The sequence below is a fragment of the Hoplias malabaricus genome, chromosome 1, assembly GCF_029633855.1.
Source record: "Hoplias malabaricus isolate fHopMal1 chromosome 1, fHopMal1.hap1, whole genome shotgun sequence".
In the NCBI taxonomy this organism is placed as follows: domain Eukaryota; kingdom Metazoa; phylum Chordata; class Actinopteri; order Characiformes; family Erythrinidae; genus Hoplias; species Hoplias malabaricus.
In genome coordinates, this window is record NC_089800.1 from 67,258 (window position 1) to 92,779 (window position 25,522).

Here is a 25,522-nt window from a genome sequence, read left to right on the forward strand (position 1 = left end):
CAGCCGCTCCTAACTCCGTGAAGGCGGCTTCATCAGCCGCTCCTGACTCCGAGAAGGCGGCTTCCTCAGCCGCTCCTGTCCCAGCGAAGGCCGCTTCTGTGACTGTGTCTCCGGCCGTTTCTGCACCTGTGACTGTGGCCCCGGCTGCTTCTGCACCCATGACTGTGGCCCCGGCCGCTCCTGGTCGTGTCCGTAGGTCGGCCCCAAGGACTTCGGGGCCAATCCCCAGAACTGTGCCCAGGCTGTTTCCTCAGACTTTTCCACAGACATTTGCCAGTCCTGGGCATTCCCCAGTTATTATGATTCCCATGTCTGTTCCTGTCCTGGTTCCTGTCTCCGTCCTCGTCCCTGTACCTGTGTCTGCCTTTGTCTCTGTTCCCATCCCTGTCACTGTGTTTGTGTCTGTCCCTGTAAACGTCCTGGTCCCTGTTCCCCAGCCAAGTCTTACAGTACTGATATTCCCCACAAAGACGTTCCCTTAAAGTATTTAAATACTTAACATGAATTTATTTGACCACTATATATTTTAATATACTCCCCTGAATCTGCCTTAGTTTACCACTGAAAATTCGTAAATTAAATTCATTAAATTGGTTATTTATTATTTTAACTTTTTTTTTATCCATGTTTTGAACTAGTAATCTACCCATGCCTGTTCTTCCAAAAAATAATTTATTAGTACACATCTAGGGTTAGTTCAGTAAAAAGACTTTAACAAGTTTTTGTGCCATTCTCCCACAATAATTTAGCTCAATATTCTCCTTTCACAGATACAAACACGCCAATAACTACAAGGATAATCAGCACAGCTCTTTTCATTTGTAGACCCAAAGCCAGCTACAGCACAGTCTTCCTCTCCATAATTGTTGGGTTCCCCACCATACCAGAATCTGAAACAAAAACCAGAGCAATGTAGAATAAGAATAATTAACTGGATCAGGATAAATGTTTAATCCAATGCTCTCTTACTCAGTGGTCAGTCTTGAACCATTCACCCATTTCCAGATCCCCTCATTTTCATTGTCTGTCAGACCAATCCAAGCTTCTTTTCTTTGTCTCAACATTTCAATAAAGTCCTGTTGAAATGAGATCAGTGACACATTTCCAAATACACACAATACATTTAATCCCTACATTTAAATGTAAGGTGTAACAACTCAGCAGGTAAAGGGTGTTAGTGACTCATCAATGATTATGGTTAACAAGATGTACATCCAACAGACACATAGCCTTCAACCCTCCTTTTAATACCCTTCACCCTCACCTACTAGTAAGAGGAAAACAAAATGACTGTTTTGTTGATGAACAATTTCCTGGTTAAATTCATTCTGTGATATTCTGTTGATCAACTATGTTTCTAGTGGATTTGTGGAAGTGGGGAGGGCACTGGGGGAAATGTCTTGTATATTTTACCACCCCATTTTCAAAAAGTTGGAACGTGCCCAATTTAAACAAAAACAGAATACAATCGTGCAAATCATGTACACCTTATATTTAATTTAAAATAGTACAACAATATTTTGAAAATTGAAATTGGCAAAGTTAATTGTTCTTTGAAATGTATTTTCCCATTTTGTAATTGATGCCAGCAACACATTCCTAAAAAGTTGGGACAGGGCAGTATTTAACATTTTGCTGCATTGCCTCTTATTTTAACAAGAAGTGTTTGGGATCTGAGGAGACCAGTCGCTGTAGTTTTGAAAGTGAACTTGTAATCAATGCAGAATGTGAACTGGCCTCATCTTACTGAAGTAAACAATGCCATGTGTACTAATGTCCCCTCATAGATACAGGCTTTTGAATTGTGAGCTTATAAGAAGCCGAGTGGCTTCTATTCTATCAATGTCTTGTCTTGTCACCTATTGTTGCTTCCCCTTTTTACATTTTTTATTATTGTATTTATCCTATTTTTAATTAAATATAGGGTTAAAATGATTTGCACATAATTTTTATTTATATTATTCTCAGTGACCCAAATTTACTGGAAATATATTCTATATTTTATGTCCTTTGGCACCATTGACTAACTGGATTTTTTATTTAGATAACAGTTCAAATTTGCAGTAACTTTACAGTGATTTTGTTCTTTTAAAAAATCACCCCGTCACCTGTTCTTCTTTGTTGTTTATGATCACCAGATCTGCTTCTTTCTTCATGCAGTCATTTCTGCTCTCATTCCAGGTCTTCTCCACAATAGAGATGTAGTGAACACTAGAGCTGAAGTATCTCCATTCTGGTTTGTTAATGTGTGTCACTGTTCAGATGGAATTATAAAATAGTTATATAAACAGATATCAGGGTGTGTCTAGAAAAGTGTAACACATTCTTTAAGTCAGATTAAATCTGAACTTAATCTCTTACCCAAATCAGAAAGCCTCTCTTGTAGCCAGTCTCTTTCTGTAGTCAGGTCTAGGTTTTGGGTTTCCTTGGTCAGGCTAGTGTAACTGGTGTATAACTGGTCTCTCTCTATAATCAGGTTGTTGTAACTGATCTCTAACTGGTCTCTCTCTGTAGTCAGGTTGGAGTAGTTGGCCTCTAACTGGTCTTTCTCTTCCATGAACCTAAACCACAGCACTAAAACCGCAGTGAACAGGAAAACGCAGAGTAGCCCTAAACACACTGCAGCCCATCTGTAGATTCTGCTTCCTGCAGTGTTATTTCCTAAAGAAATAAATACATGCACCATACACTGATCAGCCACAACATAAACCACTGATATAATTATAGTAATTTTAGTACAGCATCCCTGTGGCTAAATTCAGGGACATGACAGGGTCATTGCCTCTTCTTTGTTTACAGTGAGTACAGATCAGAGTGAGATTTTATGCATGTAAACGTTGCACCTTAGAATTCTGAGTCATCCAGCTGAGCTTGTGAACAGCAGAGAAAATTGGCCAATGCAACTTGTATAACATTCAACACATACCCAACAGAGGGCTTTCCTTTTTTATTTCGGTTTATATATTTATAAAACACACTGTAAATACTGTGCACAGCTCCACTGCAAGATAACATTTTATTTGATACAAAGGATAAGCAATCGATTCTGTCTCCAATCGAACCAACATCCAAACACGACACTGAAGTTAGCTACTTATTCACCAGTTACTTTTTCGGATTTTCTGTTTCACATTATTTGTTGCAGTAGTTACATTCTGTCGCCACTAGATGGCAAAATATGAGCACAACTTCCATATCGTAGAAAAACTACACGTTTAGCTTCCTTCTGCAGATATTATCTCTTTATTTTGAAAGTGTCTCAAAAATATGAAAGGTTCACTGAATATACAGTATAACAGACTATTAATATCCTGAAGATGAAGAAATTTTTACTGTGGAATTTTTATATAATTGCCCTATAAACATAGTATTGGACATGATATAATGTGTGGGGAAACTGCATTTGGCTAAATTCATTGGGCATTATCTCTTTGTTTTCAAAGTGTCTCAAAAATCGGAAAGGCTTATCAAAGGCACAATATAACAGACTATTGATATCCTGAAGATGAAGAAATATAATTGTGGAATTTTTGTCATGGCCCTGTGACATGATGAATATGTGGAAACATGAACTTTGGGGTATATGTCCTATGGCATTTTTATTTTTTAATTGTCAGATTATCAAGAATCTGAAATTGATATAGGTTTAGTACAAATATATCAAAGTGCAGAGTTTAATTTATAAAGTTGTGTTTGTTTAAATATTTATGTTGGTGTGTATATTCACAATGTATGGTTATGTCTAATATACAAACCGGATTCCAAAAAAGGTGGGACACTAAACAAATTGTGAATTGAAAAAACTGAATGCAATGATGTGGAGGTGCCAACATCTAATATATTCAGAATAGAACACAAATCCCAGATCAAAAGTTTAAACTTAGAGAATGTATCATTTTAAGGGAAAAATATGACAAGGCCATTTTTTACCACTGTGTGGCATCCCCCCTTCTTACAACACTCAACAGATGTCTGGGGACAGAGGAGACCAGTTTCTCAAGTTTAGAAATAGGAATGCTCTCCCATTCATGTCTAATACAGGCCTCTAAATGTTCAATCGTCTTGGGCCTTCTTTGTCGCACCTTCCTCTTTATGATTCACCAAATGTTCTCTATAGGTGAAAGATCTGGACTGCAGGCTGGCTATTTCAGTACCCGGATCCTTCTCCTACGTAGCCATGATGTTGTGATTGCTGCAGAATGTGGTCTGGCGTTATCTTGTTGAAAAATGCAGGGTCTTCCCTGAAAGAGATGACATCTAGATGGGAGCATATGTTGTTCTAGAACCTGAACATAGTTCTCTGCATTAATGGTGCCTTTCAAGACATGCAAGCTCCCCATGCCACAAGCACTCATGCAACCCCATACCATCAGTGATGCAGGCTTCTGAACGGAGTGTTGATAACAACTTGGGTTATCCTTGTCCTGACATGGCGTCCCAGTGTTCCATAAAGAACTTCAAATCGTGACTCATCTGACCACATAACAGTCTTCCATTTTGCCACACTCCATTTTAAAAGACCCCTGGCCCAGTGCAAACATCTGAGCTTGTGGAGCTTGCTTAGAAATGGCTTCCTCTTTGCACTGTAGAGTTTCAGCTGGCAACGGTGGATGGCACGGTGGATTGTGTTCACTGACAATGCTTTCTGGAAGTATTCCTGAGCCCATTCTGTTATTTCCTTGACAGTGGCATTCCTGTTTGAGGTGCAGTGACGTTTAAGGGCCCGGAGACCATGAGCATCTAGTAGAGTTTTACGGCCTTGACCCTTACGCACAGCAATTGTTCCAGATTCTCTGAATCTTTTGATGATGTTATGCATGGTTGATGATGATAACTTAAAAGTCTTTGCTTTTTTACACTGGGTAACACCATTCTGGTATTGCTGCACTATCTTTCTGCGCAACAATGGTGGAATTGGTGATCCTCTTACCATCTTGGCTTCAGAGAGACACTGACACTCTGAGAAGCTCTTTTTATACCCAATCATGTTGTCAATTGACCTAATTATTGTTAACCCCCTGGAGTCTGAGGGGTTTTCAGACACTCTGGTGTAGTCTGACATGCCTTGATTGTTTTACAAATTGTACGCATCTGAAATGATTTTTTCTCAAAGTGTTACACATGCATTTTTCAGAACTATCTCTGCAACAACAATGTTGAATCAGTAAGAGTGTCATACATCTATATTTTGATTAAATTTACTCTAAACTTAGACTTTCCAAAAACCTATTTTCAGAAGTGCTGATATACTGTGAAAAAACACATTCTAAACATTTCTCACCAGGACCTTTGAGGTCAAAACTTTGTGAACACGGGTCTTGGCAACACACTGCCGATTCTACTTTTCATAAATTGTATGTAATTTTATACTTAGGACATAACAAATGTGAGGTGACACTCTGTTTTTCTCAGTCACTGGCTCCTACATTGCATATGTATGAAGATAGGTGCGAAAACCGGGGTGCGAGGTCCCCACCCCACTGCCTAATGAATGGCCCATTAGCTGTCACCGCCACAGCTGTCAAAAGAGAAGAGACCAGAGGCAGAGTTTATCACAGTTTATTTAAAAAAAAGAGAACTAAACAAGCAATAAAAACAAAAAAATAAATAACTGGCATGAATTAAAATAAATGGAAAATGTGTTCACATGTAAAGATAGTGATAATATACTAAAGATAGTCATACTGTATATCCTTGTGTGTGTATATATATTTGAGTCAGTTCAACAAAAGATGTCAGTCTCTAAAACAGTTTCTGTCTGGCTGCATGCAAAGGTAGACATCACACCGTTCACACTTCCATGGGGTTTTTGCATACCACACAGCTGTTCAACAAGCTCTTCCATGAATGCCTTGTGGGTCAGGCTGTCCTGTTGCATAAGTTGTTTGTGGAGAATGTAGTACATTTCTGAAAGAAAAATAATAAGAAATGTGAGCTTCTGAGCAGTTACAAAGATTAGCTATACATGCCAACAGTCACTACAACTAATAATTACTTGTATTTCAAATACAGTACTTACATATGACCTATCTATAGCAGTACATAGCATAACAAGCTACATAGGATGACACTATTACATTCACACAGGCCATTTACACATTACATCACCACACTAGGCTAAACATTCATTCAAAACATTCAAACATAACACAGCCATTTACACATATAAGCCACACTTATGTTAGCACTCTCAGCATGCACACTCAGATTAGCAACAGGCTACACTTGAATGTCCCATTTACAGCAGTTTTTTTTACATTCATTTATGCTTTCATATACAAAGTAATACTTAATTAATTTATTCTTTATTTTAATTTACCCGGAATTCGCGGAGTGTACACAGTGAGCGCGAAGCGTGGGTTTGTTTCATTTGAAAGGAAATATTTCACTTACCTATCACAAAAATCCTCCTTCGGATCAATCCGCATCTCAAAATAAATCTTTCTTCGTCACTGTCCTCCCCGCTTTCGTCAGATTAGCTGAAATTCTCTTCATTTTCCAGAACAAAGCTCTCCTCCGTAGTGCCTCCGCAGCTCCCGTGAATGCGACATGACGAAGCTCCACGAAAATAATTCCGCGACATGACGAAGCTCCACGAAAATAATTCCGCGACATGTGCTCTGTTTGTAACAAGCGAATGGGCGTTTTCATGCAAATTATCAGCCAATGATCCTCCACTAGCAGCTGCCGAATTACCATAGTGTCAACATATGAATGGCAGAACGCGTCTATGGGCGGAACAAAAAAGCTTGTGCCTCAAAAATGTGCCGGTTGTTGTTTACGCTTCTCTCACAAGAATATAAATATATATATCGTTTCATCCTGTATATAGTTGGAAAGTAGACCCTTCAAGGTTTCCGAGGTATGTTGTATTTTTTTTTTAGGATAAAATCTCGCAGAGTTATATACGGGTTTATGTGGAATTTAAATTTTATGGTCTTCCAGCTGTTCGTTATATGCTCAATTTCCTCCTTTTTGCCACTTATTGCTATTTGTCCCAACTTTTTTGGGATTTGTTGACACTGTGAAATTTTGAATGAACCTATATATTTTTTAAATGTTACATTTACTCAGATTAAACGTTTGATCTGTCATCTATGTTCTATTACGAATAAAATATTGACATTTGCCATCTCCACATCATTGCATTCAGTTTTTATTCACAATTTGTTTAGTGTCCCAACTTTTTTGGAATCCGGTTTGTAAATAAAGTTTCATTCAAAGTCCATCAGTTTCTTTAAAGAGAGGATACACACGGATGCATGGTTCAGGACTTCTTGGTTGCTCTTTACGTAGACCACCCCTGGGGATTTGTACCAATGAGTCATCTATAAAAATAAAAATCCCATAGTTAGTAACATAGCATGTGGAAATAAAGGCACAAAAAAGTTGCAATAAAAATTTTGTACACAAGAGGATACAGTAAGGGGAAGATCAGATGACATCATGGGCAAGACAATTTTTAAAACTAAACATAGCACAAAAATAAGGATATTTTTGTTTGGTAGATTATATCTTTGTTGTAACAATGCTTCTTGGCGATAAATCTTATACTGTTGGAATCATGTTAATTTCCCTTTGAAATGGTGCCACATTTATAAGGAACATGCATTTGTGGGATGAGCAGTAGAGATGGGTATGTGGGTTGTGCCAATGAAACATTAGCTCAATCCTCTCTGCCGATGCCAAAGAGCTTATTCTGCCATTGACTCGTTTGGTGAGTTGTGACTGGCTGACTGAAGTTTGAAGAAACAAGACATATTGGCAATTTAACAATGTATTCTTTTAACAAATTGGAGCTTCAGTAGCGTGTGGGAGAACCATAAACAGCCAAAACAGCCCAGGACTTTCTCTTCATGATGGTCACCATCCTGGTTACACACTGCTGGTCACACATGTGGTTGTGCTGATCACTGTGGCATGAACAGCACGCCCAAGCTGATCCCACAAGTGTTTATTGGGGTTGAGGTCAGGTGCTAGCAGGCCATTCCATCCTCTCCACTACTAAATTCTGGAGGTAGTCTCTGATAAACACCGCTCTGTGGGGGCAAGTGTTGTCATTTTCGAGGATAGAGTTTGGTCCCAGACTGTGGAGATATGGGATTGCCACTGGTTGTAGAATTTCATCTCAATATCTTTTTCTGCATTGAGATTACTTCCAATGACGATAAACCTCATTTTTGATATAGTGAAGGAGATGCCACATCACACCATCACACAAAATAAGCTGTTTGGCACTGGCAGTGAGTATTTGACAAATTTTTCACTGGCGCAACCCACATACTCAGCTCTACTGCTCATCTCACAAAAGCATGTTTCTTACAAATGTAGCACCATTTAAAAGAGAAATGAACAGTAATGGTATAAGGTTTATTGGCAAGAAGCACTAGGCAAGAAGAAATAATCAACCAGACACAAATTTCCTTACTTTTTGTGCTATGTTTATTTTTCTGCAAGTAATCAGAGCAAATGAGTGAGGTAAAGGGTGAATTACATTAATAATTACAGTTAGGTAATGCAGTGTGTCCTATTTGGTGCTAAAAATAAACACTAATACTTTGACATTGTATTTTGTTATGGCTTTCATAATGTCATATTGTATCATATATCTCCATTTCTTTTAGGCATATCGAGATATGAATTTTTGGTCATATCGCCCAGCCCTAGTTGTCACTTGCTCACACTTTTTGTAGTGAAGACTGAGGATAGATATTAATACAAACTCAACAAAACCATTTTTTTCCAAAGGTACTGCAATTTCAATTTGATACCTGATCTAAAAGCCATGTATACTGATATGCTATGCAATATTTCAATGTATCATAGTAATCAGAAAATCCTGTATTTGACCTTTAATTTCACATATCAAAAGCACAAATTTCAACTGCATCAAATGATTCCCACAATGACCCTGATTAGAATTAAATGGTTGCAACAGATGAATGAATGACAGTAAACAGTAACTGCTCTTCATAATAATTTCATAAAGAATTATCCAACAGAAACGGGTCAAAATATTAATAAGCAGTTACCTTCAGATCATTTTAGAAATTTTTAATCCATTTTCATACATGGGGTTTCTGCATCAGTAAAGTTATCATATTTCAAGGTTTTTATATATATTAATACTTTTAATTACAGGTAAGATAACATGAAATAGAGGCTAGTTTAATTCAGAGAAGGAAGTAAACAAGTAGAGAGAGAGAAAGAAAGAAAAAAATACAAAGAATGCAATTTTTTACTTCTGGATTAATTCAATTATACGTTAAACTTCCTGTTGATATTGGAAATTGAAATTTTAGTACAAGGTGAATAGGGCTGCCTTTCCAGAAATTAATGGAGGCTTAAGCAAACATAGGTCACTTGTCCTTCCACTGTCAGCAAATATCTTGCATTGGTCAAAAATTCCACTGTAATTAATTCAAATGTTTCTTAAACTTTTGTCATTCTGGAGTATCTTGCAATTATATATACATACCCAGAATAAACATCTGAGGACTCACAAGCAGGTTAAGGGTTTCAAAATCAGCAACTGTGGCACTTGCCTAAATGATGAGAATATAAATTATTTTAAGTCTTCAACATTTACCATTGCAGTTTTCAATGACATGTCAAATTAAAACCTATATGATATAGCCTAGGTCTAGTTTCAGTTTTGCTGTTTTAATGATACCTGTAAATGTGAGCCTTAAATGCAGCCAACTTCCTGAAAGTCATGGCACGACAAGACTCTCCACATTTAAAACATATAGTACAGAGAAATAAGATGTCATTTCATATGCATTACAAAAACCAACACACTACATTTGTGATCACAGATCTAGCCAACATTTAGTATTTAGACACTTTAAATGCAATACTCTTAAACTCTGATAAACAATTAAAATGTACACACTATATAAACTAAATAACAAAAATGGTAGTCTCAAATCAGATTTGGAATGGTATGGAGCCCCTAAAGGGACTGGTGGAAAAATAAAAAAAGACTATTGATTTTGTGTTCCCTCGCAAACACGATTGCGTTCCATCGCAAATACATTGCGCTCCTTTGCAAATGTTTTATGATACACTATTGTCTTTGTTACGGAGCCCCTAAAGGGACTGGGGAAAAAAAAGACTTTGGCGTTCCTTCTCAAACACAATAGGGTTACCTCGCAAATACTTTGTGGGCTCCGTAGAACTATGCTTGCTGTTGATTATGTGCTTGCTGTGCGTGTCAGGTGAACTATGGAGCAGCTCGTTGAATTTTACTTTGATCTTGGACTGAAATAAAGACATAGCATTTCTTCTCAGCAGAGAACATGGATATGTTATTGGGGAGCACCAACTGAAACGTTTGATGCTGTGTTGTTAATTGCTTAGCAAAGAGGATGAGAGAATTTAAAGTGCAAGCGCATGGACAAAGGTTATGTGAACAGTATAAAGATACAGACAATGAACACAGTTTCCAATCAGTGGGAGAGAAAGGAGAGTGAACACCTAAATAAATGTGTAGCTATTGGTAGTTTATTGGAGTAATGTGTGTGTGTGTTTGTGTAAAAGTCAGTCAGAAAAGGGTATCCTGTTTTTACTGCAGCTTTATTAAAAAAAAAAAAAAACATTTTCCAGATAAAACGAAATGCATGGTGTAGCGACCGGCTCTAGCTCCACAGCCATGTCTAGAGTCAGCGCGCTGAGCCACGTCTCTGTAAAAATTAGTCCGCAGTGTGCCCTGAGATCTCTGTGTGTTGCGCCTTACACCCTCCATCTTGTTATTGAATGACCGGATTTTTAAGAGTCTTTGCTTGGTAAAGGTTTTTTGTTAACATTTTTAGCTTGACCCCTACCCCATTCAATAACAATAAAAAAACACAGCCGTCCACACTTTTTCTTTCTTTCATGAAGCAGCCTACGTCTCATACACCTGTTACTATGGAAATACGTGGAACCACTGCGTTGTGACTAGAGCTTTCAGGATGCTACATAACATATTAACCTGTTGCTGACAACTTCTGATGTTAGGCAGTTCCTTACAGATGTATACAGATGTATTCCTTACAGACGTCACACTGGCAACGAAACTGTGTGTTAGTAGAGATAAATAAATACATATATAATATATTCCAAGTGGCTGGACTTCACTGGAAACTGCAGTGTCCAGTGTGTTGACTGAGCCACAAAGACAATTGTGTATCATAAAACATTTGCAAAGGAGCGCAATGTATTTGCGATGGAATGCAATCGTGTTTGCGAGGGAACGCAAAATCAATTGTCTTTTTTTAATTTTTCCCCCAGTCCCTTTAGGGGCTCCGTAGAATGGAGCTCAAAATTCTGCAGCAAAATACAGTAGCCTATAATTCTCAATACAGCACAAAGTAAAATCTATTTCACAGCAAAATCTCCCCCCATCTTGCACCTCATTCACACCTGACACTCCAAATATATATTAGCTAATAATCTGGAATGGAGTTTGTCTTTAGCTAACATTACATGTTCTACGTTTACAATTCTCTGTTATAATGACCACGGTAAAGTTAGTTTTCTTTTCAATATTCGGTCTTCCGGCGTCAATAACTTTTCAAAATAAGGTTATATCTGACACAGGGTTACATATTCTGAATGGTACGGACACAGAGAACAATGCACACTGTTTTTATGGACGCTCCGGTGCTTTTGATATATGCTCCTTTTCCTTTCAATAGCTAAAAAAACAGACCGTTTTTGACATCGCAACAAAGTGCATTCGTTTCTAGACTCTGTCTACAGAAATGCACACCATCGTCTTTCAGCCCAATTTGCTTAAATACGATTAAATTTGTACATTCCTGTCGCCGTTTACAACAGGTGACAATCTTCAATAGCTTCGTTTTCATTGTGTTTATAAACATCAGATTGGCCGTGTTAGATACTTGGAGTGATGGGTAAGAATGCACACCAAATGTGTTTTCATACTGACCTCTCATTAACAGTTAAATTCAGAATTTAGGTCTTTCTCTCTCCCTCTCTCTCTCTCTCTCTATCTCTCACTCACTCACACACACACACACTCTCACTCACTCACTCACTCAGTCTGTCTCACTCTCAGTCTGTCTCTCACTTTGTTTGTCTGTCTGATCTGATTCACCCAGGAGGGGTCAATTTTTTTATTTTTTTAAGATATTTGCATGAGTATTTAATTTATGTAAACATAAAGACAAATAATGAGAAATCTGCCTCAAGCAAATTATGTGCAATCCTTATTTAAAAATAATATATATATATATCTTAAAGCAAATATTTTAAAAAATAAAAAAGTTATGAAGCAGAGAATGTGAAAATTACTAGTCTGAAACCACCAGTGGTTCAGCAGAGCTGATAGCTTTTTTTATATTGTAGCAAATACTAAATAAATGGACAACTAATGTTCTCGAATGATAACAATTTTTGTACATTTTTTTCATATTTTAAGCAAATTGTTATAGATTTATTGATTTAAATTTTTTAAAAAATGTAACAAAAATCAAGAATTTAATTTTATAGACAAACCAAAGGGTGTGCATGATTAGTGTGATTAATGTCTACAATGCACAGTTGATTTTAAACTTGTATGTAACTTGGTTGAAAAGTTATTGAAAATTCAATTTTAAAAAATTCAATAAAAACCAAGAATTTAATTTTACAGAAAAAACAAAGGGTGTGCATGGTTAGTGTGATTCATATCTACAATGCACAGCTGTATTTAAAGTCATATATAATTTGATTGAAAAGTTATTGAAAATTAAAAATTAAAATATTCAATAAAAACCAAGAATTTAATTGTATAGACAAACCAAAGGGTGTGCATGGTTAGTGTGATTAATGTCTACAATGCACAGTTGAATTTAAAGTCTTATATAACTTTTTTGAAAAGTTATTGAAAATTCAATTTTAAAAAATTCAATAAAAAAAAAAGAATTAAATTTTATAGACAAACCAAAGGATGTGCATGGTTAGTGTGAGTAATGTCTACAATGCACAGTTGAATTTAAAGTCTTATATAACTTGGTTGAAAAGTTATTGAAAATTCAATTTTAAAAAATTCAATAAAAATCAAGAATTTTATTTTATAGACAAACCAAAGGATGTGCATGGTTAGTGTGATTAATGTCTACAATGCACAGTTGAATTTAAAGTCTTATATAACTTGGTTGAAAAGTTATTGAAAATTCAATTTTAAAAAATTCAATTAAAATCAAGAATTTTATTTTATAGACAAACCAAAGGGTGTGCATGGTTAGTGTGATTAATGTCTACAATGCACAGTTGAATTTTAAGTCTTATATAATTTGGTTGAAAAGTTATTGAAAATTAAAATGTAAAAAATTCAATAAAAAATGAGAATTTAATTTTACAGACAAACCAAAGGGTGTGCATGATTAGTGTGATTAATGTCTACAATGCACAGCTGTATTTAAAGTCTTATGTAACTTGGTTGAAAAGTTATTAAAAAATAAATTTAAAAATTCATTAAAAAAAGATTTTTCCATCCATCAATCATTTTATTGATAAAATAAATCATGTGCATGGTATCAAACACAATGTACACTTTATATTAAAAAAATAAAGGCTTAACATTTAAAACAACAGATTCCAAAAACAGAATTACACAGTTAGAACTTTAACATTCTCTTTAAATAAAGCTTTCTGCTTCACTACTTCTCACAGTCTCTGGTATTCTTCACTGTGTCCAGTCCTCACTACCTGACCCCTCCTGGGTGAATCAGATCAGACAGACAAACAAAGTGAGACAGACTGAGAGTGAGACAGACTGAGTGAGTGAGTGAGTGAGAGTGTGTGTGTGTGTGAGTGAGAGACAGAAAGAGAGAGAAAGAGGGAGAGAGAGAGACCTAAATTCTGAATTTAACTGTTAATGAGAGGTCAGTATGAAAACACATTTGCTGTGCATTCTTCCCCATCACTCCTAGTATCTAACACGGCCAATCTGATGTTTATAAACACAATGAAAACGAAGCTATTGAAGATTGTCCCCTGTTGTTAGCGGCGACAGGAAAGTATGTATTTTATCGTATTTAAGCAAATTAGGCTGAAAGACGATGGTGTGCATTTCTGTAGACAGAGTCTAGAAACGAATGCACTTTGTTGCGATGTCAAAAACTGTCTGTTTTTTTAGCTATTGAAAGGAAAAGGAGCATATATCAAAAGCACCGGAGCGTCCATAAAAACAGTGTGCATTGTTCTCTGTGTCCGTACTATTCAGAATATGTAACCCTGTGTCAGATATAACCTTATTTTGAAAAGTTATTGACGCCGGAAAACCGAATATCGAAAAGAAAACTAACTTTACTGTGGTGTTATAATGAACGTAGCTAATTTTACCAAACTGACCAATATCAATGACCAGAATCCCTGTCCATCTCTATGTTTATTTTTCCCTCCGTTCTCTTCTTTAAAAAGCATTACTCTGCTAGCTAACTAAAACTCGAATAGTACCCGCAAGAAGCCAAAACTGGACTTTGAGTTTACAATTGTTTGTACAGTTAAATTATCGTTCTCTACCTGGTGGTCTCTACTGCGCTAAATATAAATAAATAATGCTACAACTGACCCGTCCTTTCACCGGCAGCCTGTTTCAATGGAGCAGAACCCTCTCTTTGTTTTCTTCCCGCCTCTTCTCTCCTACCTTTCCCTCAGCCTCCTGCTTGTAAGCCGTCACAAAACTGGTGATATCTCCGGCTCCAATCCCCTCCAACGGACTAATTTGAGGGGGGGGGGGGGGGGGCGCCAGTTGACGATATCTGCGACGATAAAACATTAACATTTTTTGGGAGCAAACAAGTGTGCAAATTCCACAGGAGTTATCTGGTTAAATGTTCGCGGCTATCATAATTAAAAAGCAGTACCAAGACAATGTGGTTGGAAACGTTTAGAGCTGTATGATTAAAACATACATTTACTCATTACTTTTGTTCCAAAGTCCCTAAAGTATGACGACGCTTGCAGCCTCTGAATACGTTTTGTCTCTTTCTCTCCGTCTCTGTTCTCGTCACCCTGCCCCCAGGGAACCGTTAGCCCCGTTCTCACTAACCGCCCCACCCTCAACAAAATAGTTTAAAAAAGATAAAACAATATTAACGCAAATCATCATCATCATCATCATCATCGTCATCATCTTTTAAGCTTGTCCATTTCAGGGTCGCGGTGTAACGAAATAAAAAAACACAATTATTTCTCTTTTTTTATTTGGACGAAAAGTATTCACTTGTCCTGTTCTGGTTTTGTTTTGTAGTGAGGCCTACAACTGACGTTAAAAAAAGTAATTGTACCATTGCCAAAAGGGGGGGGGGGGACAAAAACACGAATGTAATTTTTGAACTAAGATATTTACGTTATCAAAACAATAAAATAAGTGATAAATAAATGGTGTAAATAAGTTACTTATCTTTAGATGCCATTTGCAGTCCTCAACCTCCCCAGCTCACAATACAGTGAAATACTGTAAAGCTAGTTGCTTCATTGCTGCTTCCAGTCTGTTACCCAAGATACATTACAATACACAGTAAAATAGTGTATTCAAAAATACATTACAATACAGTAGCAAACTCGCTACAGCATTTATTTATAGTGTGTTTTTTATTCTTAAGACGGCAAGCATATACCTGTCAAATGGCTTGAAAATGTTGGTAACCCACTGATGGTAGGCCGCTGCTTGTCCACCATTGGACCACTCAGATTATTGCCCACTGAAGAACGTCTCAGTAGTTTTTGATCTCCTAAAACTAATTTTAAATGATTTAATGATTTCTTATTCTATAATTTTACATTTTGGTCATGGTATCTCACAACTGAATTTTGTTATGTCATGTCAATATGGCATCAGAATAATGTTTTGAACACACTGCATTTTGGTTTCTTAACATTGCAGCTTGGGGCAGCACGATGGTGCTGCAGGTACTGTCGTTGTCACACAGCTCTAGGGTCCTGGAGCGGCAGGTGACTGTGAGTAGTTTGGTGTGTTTTTCCTGTGTCCACGGGGGTTTCCTCCAGGTGTTCAGGTTTCCTTCCAAGGTCCAAAAACACATGTTGTTAGGTGGATTGGCGACTCAAAAGTGTCCATAGGTGTGAATGTATGAGTGTGTGTCACCCTGCGAAGGACAGGCGACCCCTCCAAGGTGTGTTCCTGCCTTGCTCCCAGTGATTCCGAGTAGGCTCAGGACCGACTGCGACCCTGAACTGGATTAGCGGTTACAGACAATGAATTAATTTATTAATTAATTTAAGTATGGTAGAGTATCAGAATGATGTTTGGAATTTTTTATAAAATTCAACTTGGGACTGCAACAGTTAGTGTCACTGTCACACAAATCTAGGGTGCTGCAGCTGTAGGTTCGAACCCTGCTCCGCATTACTGTCTGTGATTAGTTGGGTGTGTTTTCCCTGTGTTCATGTGGGTTTTCTCCGGGTGCTCCAATTTGATCCCATGGTCCAAAAACACATGTTGGTAGCTCAATTGGCTACTCAAAACTGTCCATAGGTATAAGTGTGTGAATGAGTATGTGAGTGTGTGTCGCACTGTGAAGGACAAGTGCCCCACTGATTCCAGGTAGGCTCCAGACCCACTGCAACCCTAAAGTGGATAAGCAGTTGCATTTAATAAATGAATGAATGAATGAATGAATATTGCATCTTAAACCAACTAAGTATATCCAATATTGTTAGAATGTCACATTGAGTTGACATTTAGATTATGATGTCATACACTGGGTTTTGATTACCAATACCTAACAAATAAATGTAGGTATTTTACATCAAGATGATGTTAAATTTGAAGTACTAAACCCCACGACCTAAAACCAACAAAATATCAACGTCTATTGATGTTAGTCTAATGTTTACCAGGCGTTGGGTTTTGGACACCCTATATTATATCTTAAGGTTGGCATTTTTTTTTATATCAACTTGACATCAAGATGTGACGTTTGGAAAATGTTGGATTTTGGTTACATAACATCACTACTTAAAACCAACAAATTTTCAACGTCTATTGATGTTAGAATGGCAGGTTGAACAGATGTTAAAATTCAGACATTTATCAGACGTTGGGATTTGGTCGCCATACCTTACAGCTTAATGTTGGTAATTTACGTCAATTTGACATCACGATGTGACGTTTGGAAGATGTTGGATTTTGGTTACATAACATCACTACTTAAAACCAACAAATTATCAATGTCTACTGATGTTAGAATGGCAGGTTGAACTGATGTTAAAATTCAGAAGTTTATCAGATGTTGGGATTTGGTCACCATACCTTACAGCTTAAAGTTGGTAATTTACGTCAATTTGACATCAGGATGTGACATTTGGAAGATGTTGAATTTTGGTTACATAACATCACTACTTAAAACCAACAAATTATCACCGTCTATTGATGTTAGAATGGCAAGTTGAAATGACGTTAAAATTCAGACGTTTATCAAACGTTGTGATTTGGTCACCATACCTTACAGCATAATGTTGGTAATTTACGTCAATTTGACATCAGGATGTGACGTTTGGAAGATGTTGGATTTTGGTTACATAACATCACAAATTAAAACCAACACATTTTCAATGTCTATTTATGTTAGAATGGCAGGTTGAACAGACGTTAAAATTCAGATGTTTATCAAACGTTGGGATTTGGTCACCATAACTTACTGCTTAATGTTTGTAATTTATGTCAATTTGACATCAGGATGTGACGTTTGGAAGATGTTGTATTTTGGTTACAAAAACAGCACAAATTAAAACCAACAAATTATCAATGTCTATTGATGTTAGTATGGCAGGTTGAACAGACGTTAAAATTCAGACGTTTATCAGACGTTGGGTTTTGGTCACCATACCTTACAGCATAATGTTGGTAATTTATATCAATTTGACATCAGGATGTGACGTTTGGAAGATGTTGGATTTTGATTTCATAACATCACTACTTAAAACCAACAAATTATTAACATCTATTGATGTTAGAATGGCAGGTTGAACTGACGTTAAAATTCAGACGTTTATCAGACATTGGGATTTGGTCACCATACCTTACAGCTTAATGTTGGTAATTTATGTCAATTTGACATCAGGATGTGACGTTTGGAATATGTTGGATTTTGGTTGCATAACATCACTACTTAAAACCAACAAATTATCAACGTCTATTGATGTTAGAATGGCAAGTTGAACTGACGTTAAAATTCAGACGTTTATCAGACGTTGGGATTTGGTAACCATATCTTACAGCTTCATGTTGGTAATTTACGTCAATTTGACATCAGGATGTGATGTTTGGAAGATGTTGTATTTTGGTTACATAACATCACTACTTAAAACCAACAAATTATCAACGTCTATTGATGTTAGAATGGCAGGTTGAACTGACGTTAAAATTCAGACGTTTATCAGACGTTGGGATTTGGTCACCATACCTTACAGCTTAATGTTGGTAATTTACGTCAATTTGACATCAGGATGTGACGTTTGGAAGATGTTGGATTTTGGTTACATAACATCACTACTTAAAACCAACAAATTATCAACGTCTATTGATGTTAGAATGGCAGGTTGAACTGACATTAAAATTCAGACGTTAATCAGATGTTGGGATTTGGTCACCATACCTTACAACTAAATGTTTGTATTTTACGTCTATTTGACATGAGAATATGACGTTTATTAGACGTTGGATTGTGGTTACATAATATCATGACTTAAAACTAACAAAATATCAGTGTCATATGTCGTCAGTTTCTTACGTCAGTTTAACAACGGTATTAGACGTTACCCTGACATAAAATTTTGGTAATTCGACGTCACGACCAACATTCAACCACATATCAACGTCTTTTGACGTTGGTGGCCAGCTGGGACATGGTTGAGGTGCCCTTGAGCAAGGCACTGAACCCACAAATGCTCCCTTGCTGCAGTTTGTGTTGGTCATCCTCTTTCATCAGTCAATGCTGTTGGCAGAATATTTTTGTTTGGTGGACTATTCTCAGTCCAGCAGTAACACAGAGGTGTTAAACAAAAACTCCATTAGCACTGCTGTGTCTGATCCACTCAAACCAGCTCAACACTAACATGATCAGTGCCACTGCAGTGCTGAGAATGATCTACACCTAAAATAATACCTGCTCTGTGGTGGTCCTCTAGGGGTCTTGACTATTGAAGAACAGGATGAAAGGAGGTAAGCAATGTATGAAGAGCAACAGATGGCGTTCAGATTGTAGAACTACAAAGTGCTCCTATGGCCAGTGGAGCTGAGAGAATGGACAGTGAGTAGAAACAAGGAGATGGTCATAATGTTATGGTTGATTGGTGTACATACAGTGTATTTCTGTTCTCAGGTGTGGAGAATGAAGGGAATAAATCCTACAGACTGGCTGCAGTGTGTCTGGGGCCTGCTTTGTGTTCTCCTCCTTACTGCCATTATCATGCTATGTATTGCGTTCAACACTGTGACTACAGAGAGAGAGTTACAGACCAGTTTCAACAACCTGACTATTGAGAAAAAACATTCAGAGACCAGTTACATCAACCTGATTCTAGACAGAGACCACCTACAGACCAGATGCAACAACCTGACTAGAGAAAGAGACCTTCTAGAGACCAGTTACATAGAGCTGTTGAGGGACAGAGACAGATTACAAAGAAGATATGTGGAATTAAACACCAAATACACCACTGGGAGGCATGAGCTTGAAAATGAGTGTCACCAGAACTTCACAAATCTGATTAAGTAAGTTCTCTAAAAATGTAAATGTCTAATTTCATTTATTCCATATATGATTTACCATTAAAACCAGTATATGCAAGTGTGCTATAAATAAAATAAATAATAAAATACTACATAACTGAAATATGCAGCAGGTAGTGTCGCAGTCACACAGCTCCAGGGACCCAGGTTGTGGGTTCAAGTCCCGCTCTGGGTGACTGTCTGTGAGGAGTTTGGTGTGTTCTCCCTCTGTCTGTGTGGGTTTCCTCCTAAGGTACAAAAACACACGTTAGTAAGTGGCGTGGTGACTCAAAAGTGTCCGTAGGTGTGAATGTGTGAGTGAGCGTCACCCTGTGAAGGATCTGTAACCAATTATCCAGGTTTGGGTCGCGGTGGGTCTGGAGCCTATCTGGAATCACTGGGTTCCTGCCTTGTGACCCAAACCAGAACAGTTACAGATAATGATTGAATGAATGTAAAATGTTCTTCTGCATGATCCATGCAATTACATATTATCACCAGAGAGGTCTCCGAACCACAAACGTTTACAGAGTGTAGCTTTAATAACATCCATTTCCACTAGTGGACATTATTCTAAACTATCAAACGTGTTTTAGATCCATTCCAGTCAAGCAAAATTCACTATCAGATAAGTCTAGTGACGCTTGTGACAAAATGTTTGTGAGAACATATGTGTTTTTGTGTCTTCAATACACAGTGAGGCAGGGTTGGGTTGTTTTTTGACTTCTCCGCATACTACATCTCTACTGAGTAGAGCAGCTGGAGTGACAGTAGAGATGACTGCAAACACAGAGGAGGAGATCATCATAAACAAAAAAGAAGAACAGGTGAAAGAGACTAGTCAGTCAATAGCTTATCATCACATTTACCAATAGGGTTGTAAAAAATTTGCTGTAGTGTTTTTAAAACAGCTTATTCATTAATTCAACCATTCATTGTTTGTAATTGCTTATCCAGTTCTGGGCTGTGGTGGGTCCAGAACCTACCCAGAATCACTCAAGAGTATCAGTCTGCGACACACCCACTACAGAATTACTGTTTTGTATACCTAGAACTATGTAGAAAATGTTATTTTTAATTATAGATATACAGAGAAGCTGTGGAGACAGACGGACAGACAAGAAAACACGACCAACTAGACATGGGAGAAAGGTGAAATGAGAAATGTACGACAAACAGGACGTGACACAAGACGGCTTAAATACAGACACAAATGAGAAACACCTGGACAGATAACGAGGACGGGTTAACACATGACACGGACGAGGAGGCGGAACAAAGGCGGGACGAGGGCAGAGACAAGGACATAACAAAACATAGCCATGTGCTAAAAGCATATGGCCGGGGACAACAGACATGACAGGACGAAGGCGTGACAGATGCGCCCCCCCAAGAACGCGCAACTCCCGGGCGCGTACTCCTAAACCCCCCAGGAGCTGGCACAGGAGAGGGCATGGAAAACAAGACAGGACAACAAACCAACGGGTGACAGGACTCAGGACAATACGGGAACAGACACTGGAGCTGGGGACACAACAGAACCGAATATACGAGACGGGACATGGGACATGACAGGTGACTGACGAAGGGAGGTAACAAAAGACTGGAACGGACTGGACATGACGGGAGTGGACACATGAGACTTGACAGGGTTTTTGACATTGGACATGACACTGGATGGAAACAGGGACTGGACAGAAGACGGGACAGGTGACAGGACTGGGTGCTGGGACTGGACGGGAGCAGAGACTGGTGACAAGACACTGGACAGGATAGGAACGTTAGACTGGACAGGGGTACGTGACATTGGACATGACACTGAATGGAAACAGGGACTGGACAGAAGACAGGACAGGTGACATGACAATAGACTGAAACGGAGACGGGACTGGAGACTGAACAGGGGATTGAAAGGGAAACTGGACCGGAGACAAGACAGGTGACTGGACATTGGACGGATACGGGAAATGGACGTGAGACAAGACAGAGGGTTGAAACAGGGACTGGACAGGACTGACAGGGGACTGGACAGGAGACGGGACTTGAGACAGGACCGAGGGTTGGAACGGGGACAAGACAGAGGGTTGAAACATAGACTGGACAGGGCTGACAGGGGACTGGATAAGACTCACAGGAGACTGGACTGGACTTGGTAGGGGAACAGGGACCAAGACATTCAGGGGGACAGACACGAACACAGTGACAGGGACTGGGACAGAGACAAAAGCTGACACGGGTACTGGGACAAGGACAGAGACAGGAACCAAGACTGGGACAGACAAGGGAACCAATATAACAGGGGGGTGCCCAGGACTGGCTAATGTCTGTGGGGCAGTCTGAGGAACCAGCCTGGGCACAGTTCTGGGGATAGGCCCTGAAGTCCTTCGGGCCGACCTACGGACATGGACAGGAGCGGCGGTAGCCACAGTCACGGGGACAGGAGCGGCGGGTGCCGCCATAGTCACGGGGACAGGAGCGGCGGGTGCCGCCATAGTCACGGGGACAGGAGCGGCTGGTGCCACCATCACGGAGACTGGAGCGGCGGGTGCCGCCATCACGGACACAGGAGAACGTGCGACGACGTCCACGGAGGCAGAGGAATCTGCGCCGTCGTCCACGGAGACTGGGGAACGTGCGACAACGACCACGGAGGCAGAGGAGTCTGCGCCGTCGTCCACGGAGACTGGAGAACGTGCGACGACGTCCACGGAGGCAGAGGAATCTGCGCCGTCGTCCACGGAGACTGGGGAACGTGCGACGACGTCCACGGAGGCAGAGGAATCTGCGCCGTCGTCCATGAAGACAGGAGAGGCGCGCGTCGCGCTCACGAAGACAGGAGAGGCGCGCGCCGCGCTCACGAAGACAGGCGCGGCTGGAGGTGCCGCGCTCTCGAGGACAGGAGTTTGTGCTGCTCGCCGGGCTCGCGCTGGAGCTGTAAAGGGTTTAGGGGGTTTCACAGGCGCACCCATTAGATCCCCTCGAGGTGCGCCCCTGTTAGCCTCAGACCTCAGAGCTACGGAGGTGAGGCTAACAGCCCCTACCCTTAACGCCCCCCAAAAAATTTCCCCGGAACAGTGTGTTGCCCTGTGAAGGTCTGTTGTATTCCCACCTTGCACCCAGTGATTCTGGGTAGGCTTTGGACCCACCGCGACCCTGAACTGGATAAGCAGTTACAGATAATGAATGAATGAATAAGTTTGTCTGCAATTAATTAATTATTTGTCTGCAATTAATTAATTGGTTACTAAGGATGTACATTTACTTATCAATAGGCCTTCACTGAAAAACTGAGAAAAGGTCAGAAAGCTTGGATTGGTCTGACAGACAACGACTCAGAGGACGTCTGGAAATGGGTGGATGGATCACCACTGACCACTAAGTAAGAGACCACATTAGAAACCCCTGGTCACATGGCATTTGCCAGTTTGCTAAATCTTTCTTAAACCCTTTGATTCTTTCTTTGAGGTTCTGGGACAGTGGAGAACCCAACAGTAAAGAAGATGAGCACTGTGTCATAACTAAACAGAGATGGGCTGATTATCCTTGCATTGACAGATTTGTTTCAATCTGTGAGAGACATCTTTTATAACAAAGTATTCATTCATCACTTGGTCATTCAGTTTTTCCTTTAGTTGTGGTTTCTCTTAGTCCAGAGGTCGGCAACCCGCGGCTCTTTGATCCCTCTGATGCGGCTCAGCTTTTGAAAATAATTACTGAGTATTTATTTAAAATGTATTTTATTTTAGTTCATTCATTTTCAAAATGTAATTCTATGAATATTATGGCTATCTTGTAACATCTAAAATATTTTAATATTTAAAACACGTCACAACTTCCAACGTGCAACACAGTGTGCGGTTTCTTGAACTTTTTGACAGCTGACTGCACGGCGCCAGTAAAAGGATGACATCACACAGAGAGAGGACAGCATTTTTGTTTGCTGCCAGTGGATAATTTAAGTTCGGCATTTTTTTCCCCCATTACTACAAGGACTCAAATAGACATTGAGTATTTTACTTAACCGTCAACCCAACATCTTTTTTTCGGAGTTAAAAATGTGTTGTTGCATGCAGAAATGTTATTTAATTTTTCTGCAGTTATTCATTAATTTCATAAATGTAACACAGTATAGTTTGTTTATACATAGCACAAAGGCAAAAAAAAAAACCCCTGTTATATGCAGTGTTATTTCATGTAAAATTTCAAAAGGATTTTGTGGCTCCCAATGTTTTCTTTACTGTGTGAAAAGGGTCCAAATGACTCTTTGAGTGGTAAAGGTTGCCGACCCCTGTCTTGGTGTTTCTTCCTCAATCTCTTTAGGAGTTTCTTTTTTTTGAGTTGTTGTTCCTTCAGTCTTGGATCCATCTTGTTCCACTGCATCTGTAAACCATAATAAAGCATGTATGATCCCTCATGACTATGACTTACTATGCAGATGCCATGTACCCTACATGATTCATCATAACTGCAGTTTCAAATCAAATCAAATTTATTTATATAGCGCTTTTCACAACTGATGTTGTCACAAAGCGACTTCACAGAATTCCAGTAAGACAAGATTTGACATGAAATGTAAAAACAAAATGTAAACCCTCAAGTGAGCAAGCCAGGGGCGACAGTGGCAAGGAAAAACTAGGGTTTTTCCTTGCCACTAGGAAACCCTAGCTGAGGAAGAAACCTTGGGAGGAACCAAGGCTCACAAGGGGTGACCCATCCTCCTCTGGTCAATCTACTGGTGATAATAGTTAGTAGTCCATGAGAACTTCAGTGTAGGGGCAGCTTCAAGGCACTTGGTGATTGCAGGAGCGTGGGCAGCTGATCTGAAGCATGGAGGAGGATCTCAACAATCATCCATCAGTGTCCAGACAGAAAGGTGGGCAGTCGTTTACTCGGAAAGATGTAAAGGGATGGAATTAGTTTTGAACTGTTTTGTGTTTGTAAAGTAGAAAATATGAAAATTTCCAGAGTGTGGCTAATGACTCCGGCAGATCTGACTATGACAGCTTTAACTAAAAGGAGAGAACCAGAAGGACACACAGACACGGGAGCATCCTGAAACACTGGCATCCCTCCGCTCCACCGTCAACAAACCTGAGTGATCGCGAGAAGCGGCGGGACGACAGCACCAGCGTCTCAGTTTACTATAATTCCCTGTGTCCATGCACCCCCCAGATCTGCCTCCTTTATCTATGGGAGAGCATTAGCTACCAAAAGATAAACTAAACAAATGAGTTTTTAGCCTACATTTGAAGATTGCGACTGTGTCTGAGTCCCGAACATTTTCTGGAAGATCATTCCAGAGTTTGGGGGCTTTATAAGAAAAGGCTCTTCCCCCAGCTGAGGCCTTCTGAATTCTGGGAACAATTAAAAATCCAGTAGTATGTGATCCGAGTGAACGTGGAGGCTCATAATAGGAAATTGTATCTTGAAGGTATTCAGGAGCAAGCCCATGTAGAGCTTTATATGTTAATAACAAAATTTTGTAGTCAATGCGGAATTTAACAGGCAGCCAATGAAGTGATGATAGAACTGGGCTAATATGTTCAAATTTTCTAGTTTTAGTGAGGACCCTAGCTGCAGCATTTTGAACTAGTTGAAGTTTTCTTAAATTGCTGCTGGTGCATCCTGACAGTAGTGCGTTACAGTAGTCAATCCTTGAAGTAATAAAGGCATGTACTAATGTTTCTGCATCCTGAAGGGATAAGACATTTCTAATCTTAGCAATATTGCGAAGATGTAAAAAAGCTGTCCTAGTGATACTGCCTATGTGTTGATCAAATGATAAATCCGGGTCAA

The 25,522-nt window shown here is 39.1% G+C and overlaps 1 protein-coding gene across 1 annotated transcript; it reads right to left on the reverse strand.

Annotated features, from left to right (window-relative positions):
* Window positions 1–745: 745 nt before the first annotated feature.
* LOC136702454 (CD209 antigen-like protein 2) lies at window positions 746–24,091 on the reverse strand. Its single transcript, XM_066677523.1, has 5 exons — window positions 23,965–24,091; window positions 2,350–2,661; window positions 2,109–2,254; window positions 970–1,076; window positions 746–890 (listed from the first exon to the last, which is right to left on the reverse strand). The coding sequence occupies exons 1-5, from the start codon at window positions 24,089–24,091 to the stop codon at window positions 746–748; spliced, it is 837 nt and encodes a 278-aa protein (XP_066533620.1).
* Between the last annotated feature and the right edge of the window lie 1,431 nt (window positions 24,092–25,522).

Coding starts and splice junctions, on each gene's coding strand:
- LOC136702454 (XM_066677523.1), bottom strand. CDS start 24,091: ATGGATCCAAGACTGAAGGAACAACAACTCAAAAAAAAGAAACTCCTA. Junction 2,662..23,964: donor ATTTGGACCCTTTTCACACA/GTAAAGAAAACA, acceptor TTATTTCTTTAG/GAAATAACACTGCAGGAAGC. Junction 1,077..2,108: donor TAAACAACAAAGAAGAACAG/GTGACGGGGTGA, acceptor TCATTTCAACAG/GACTTTATTGAAATGTTGAG.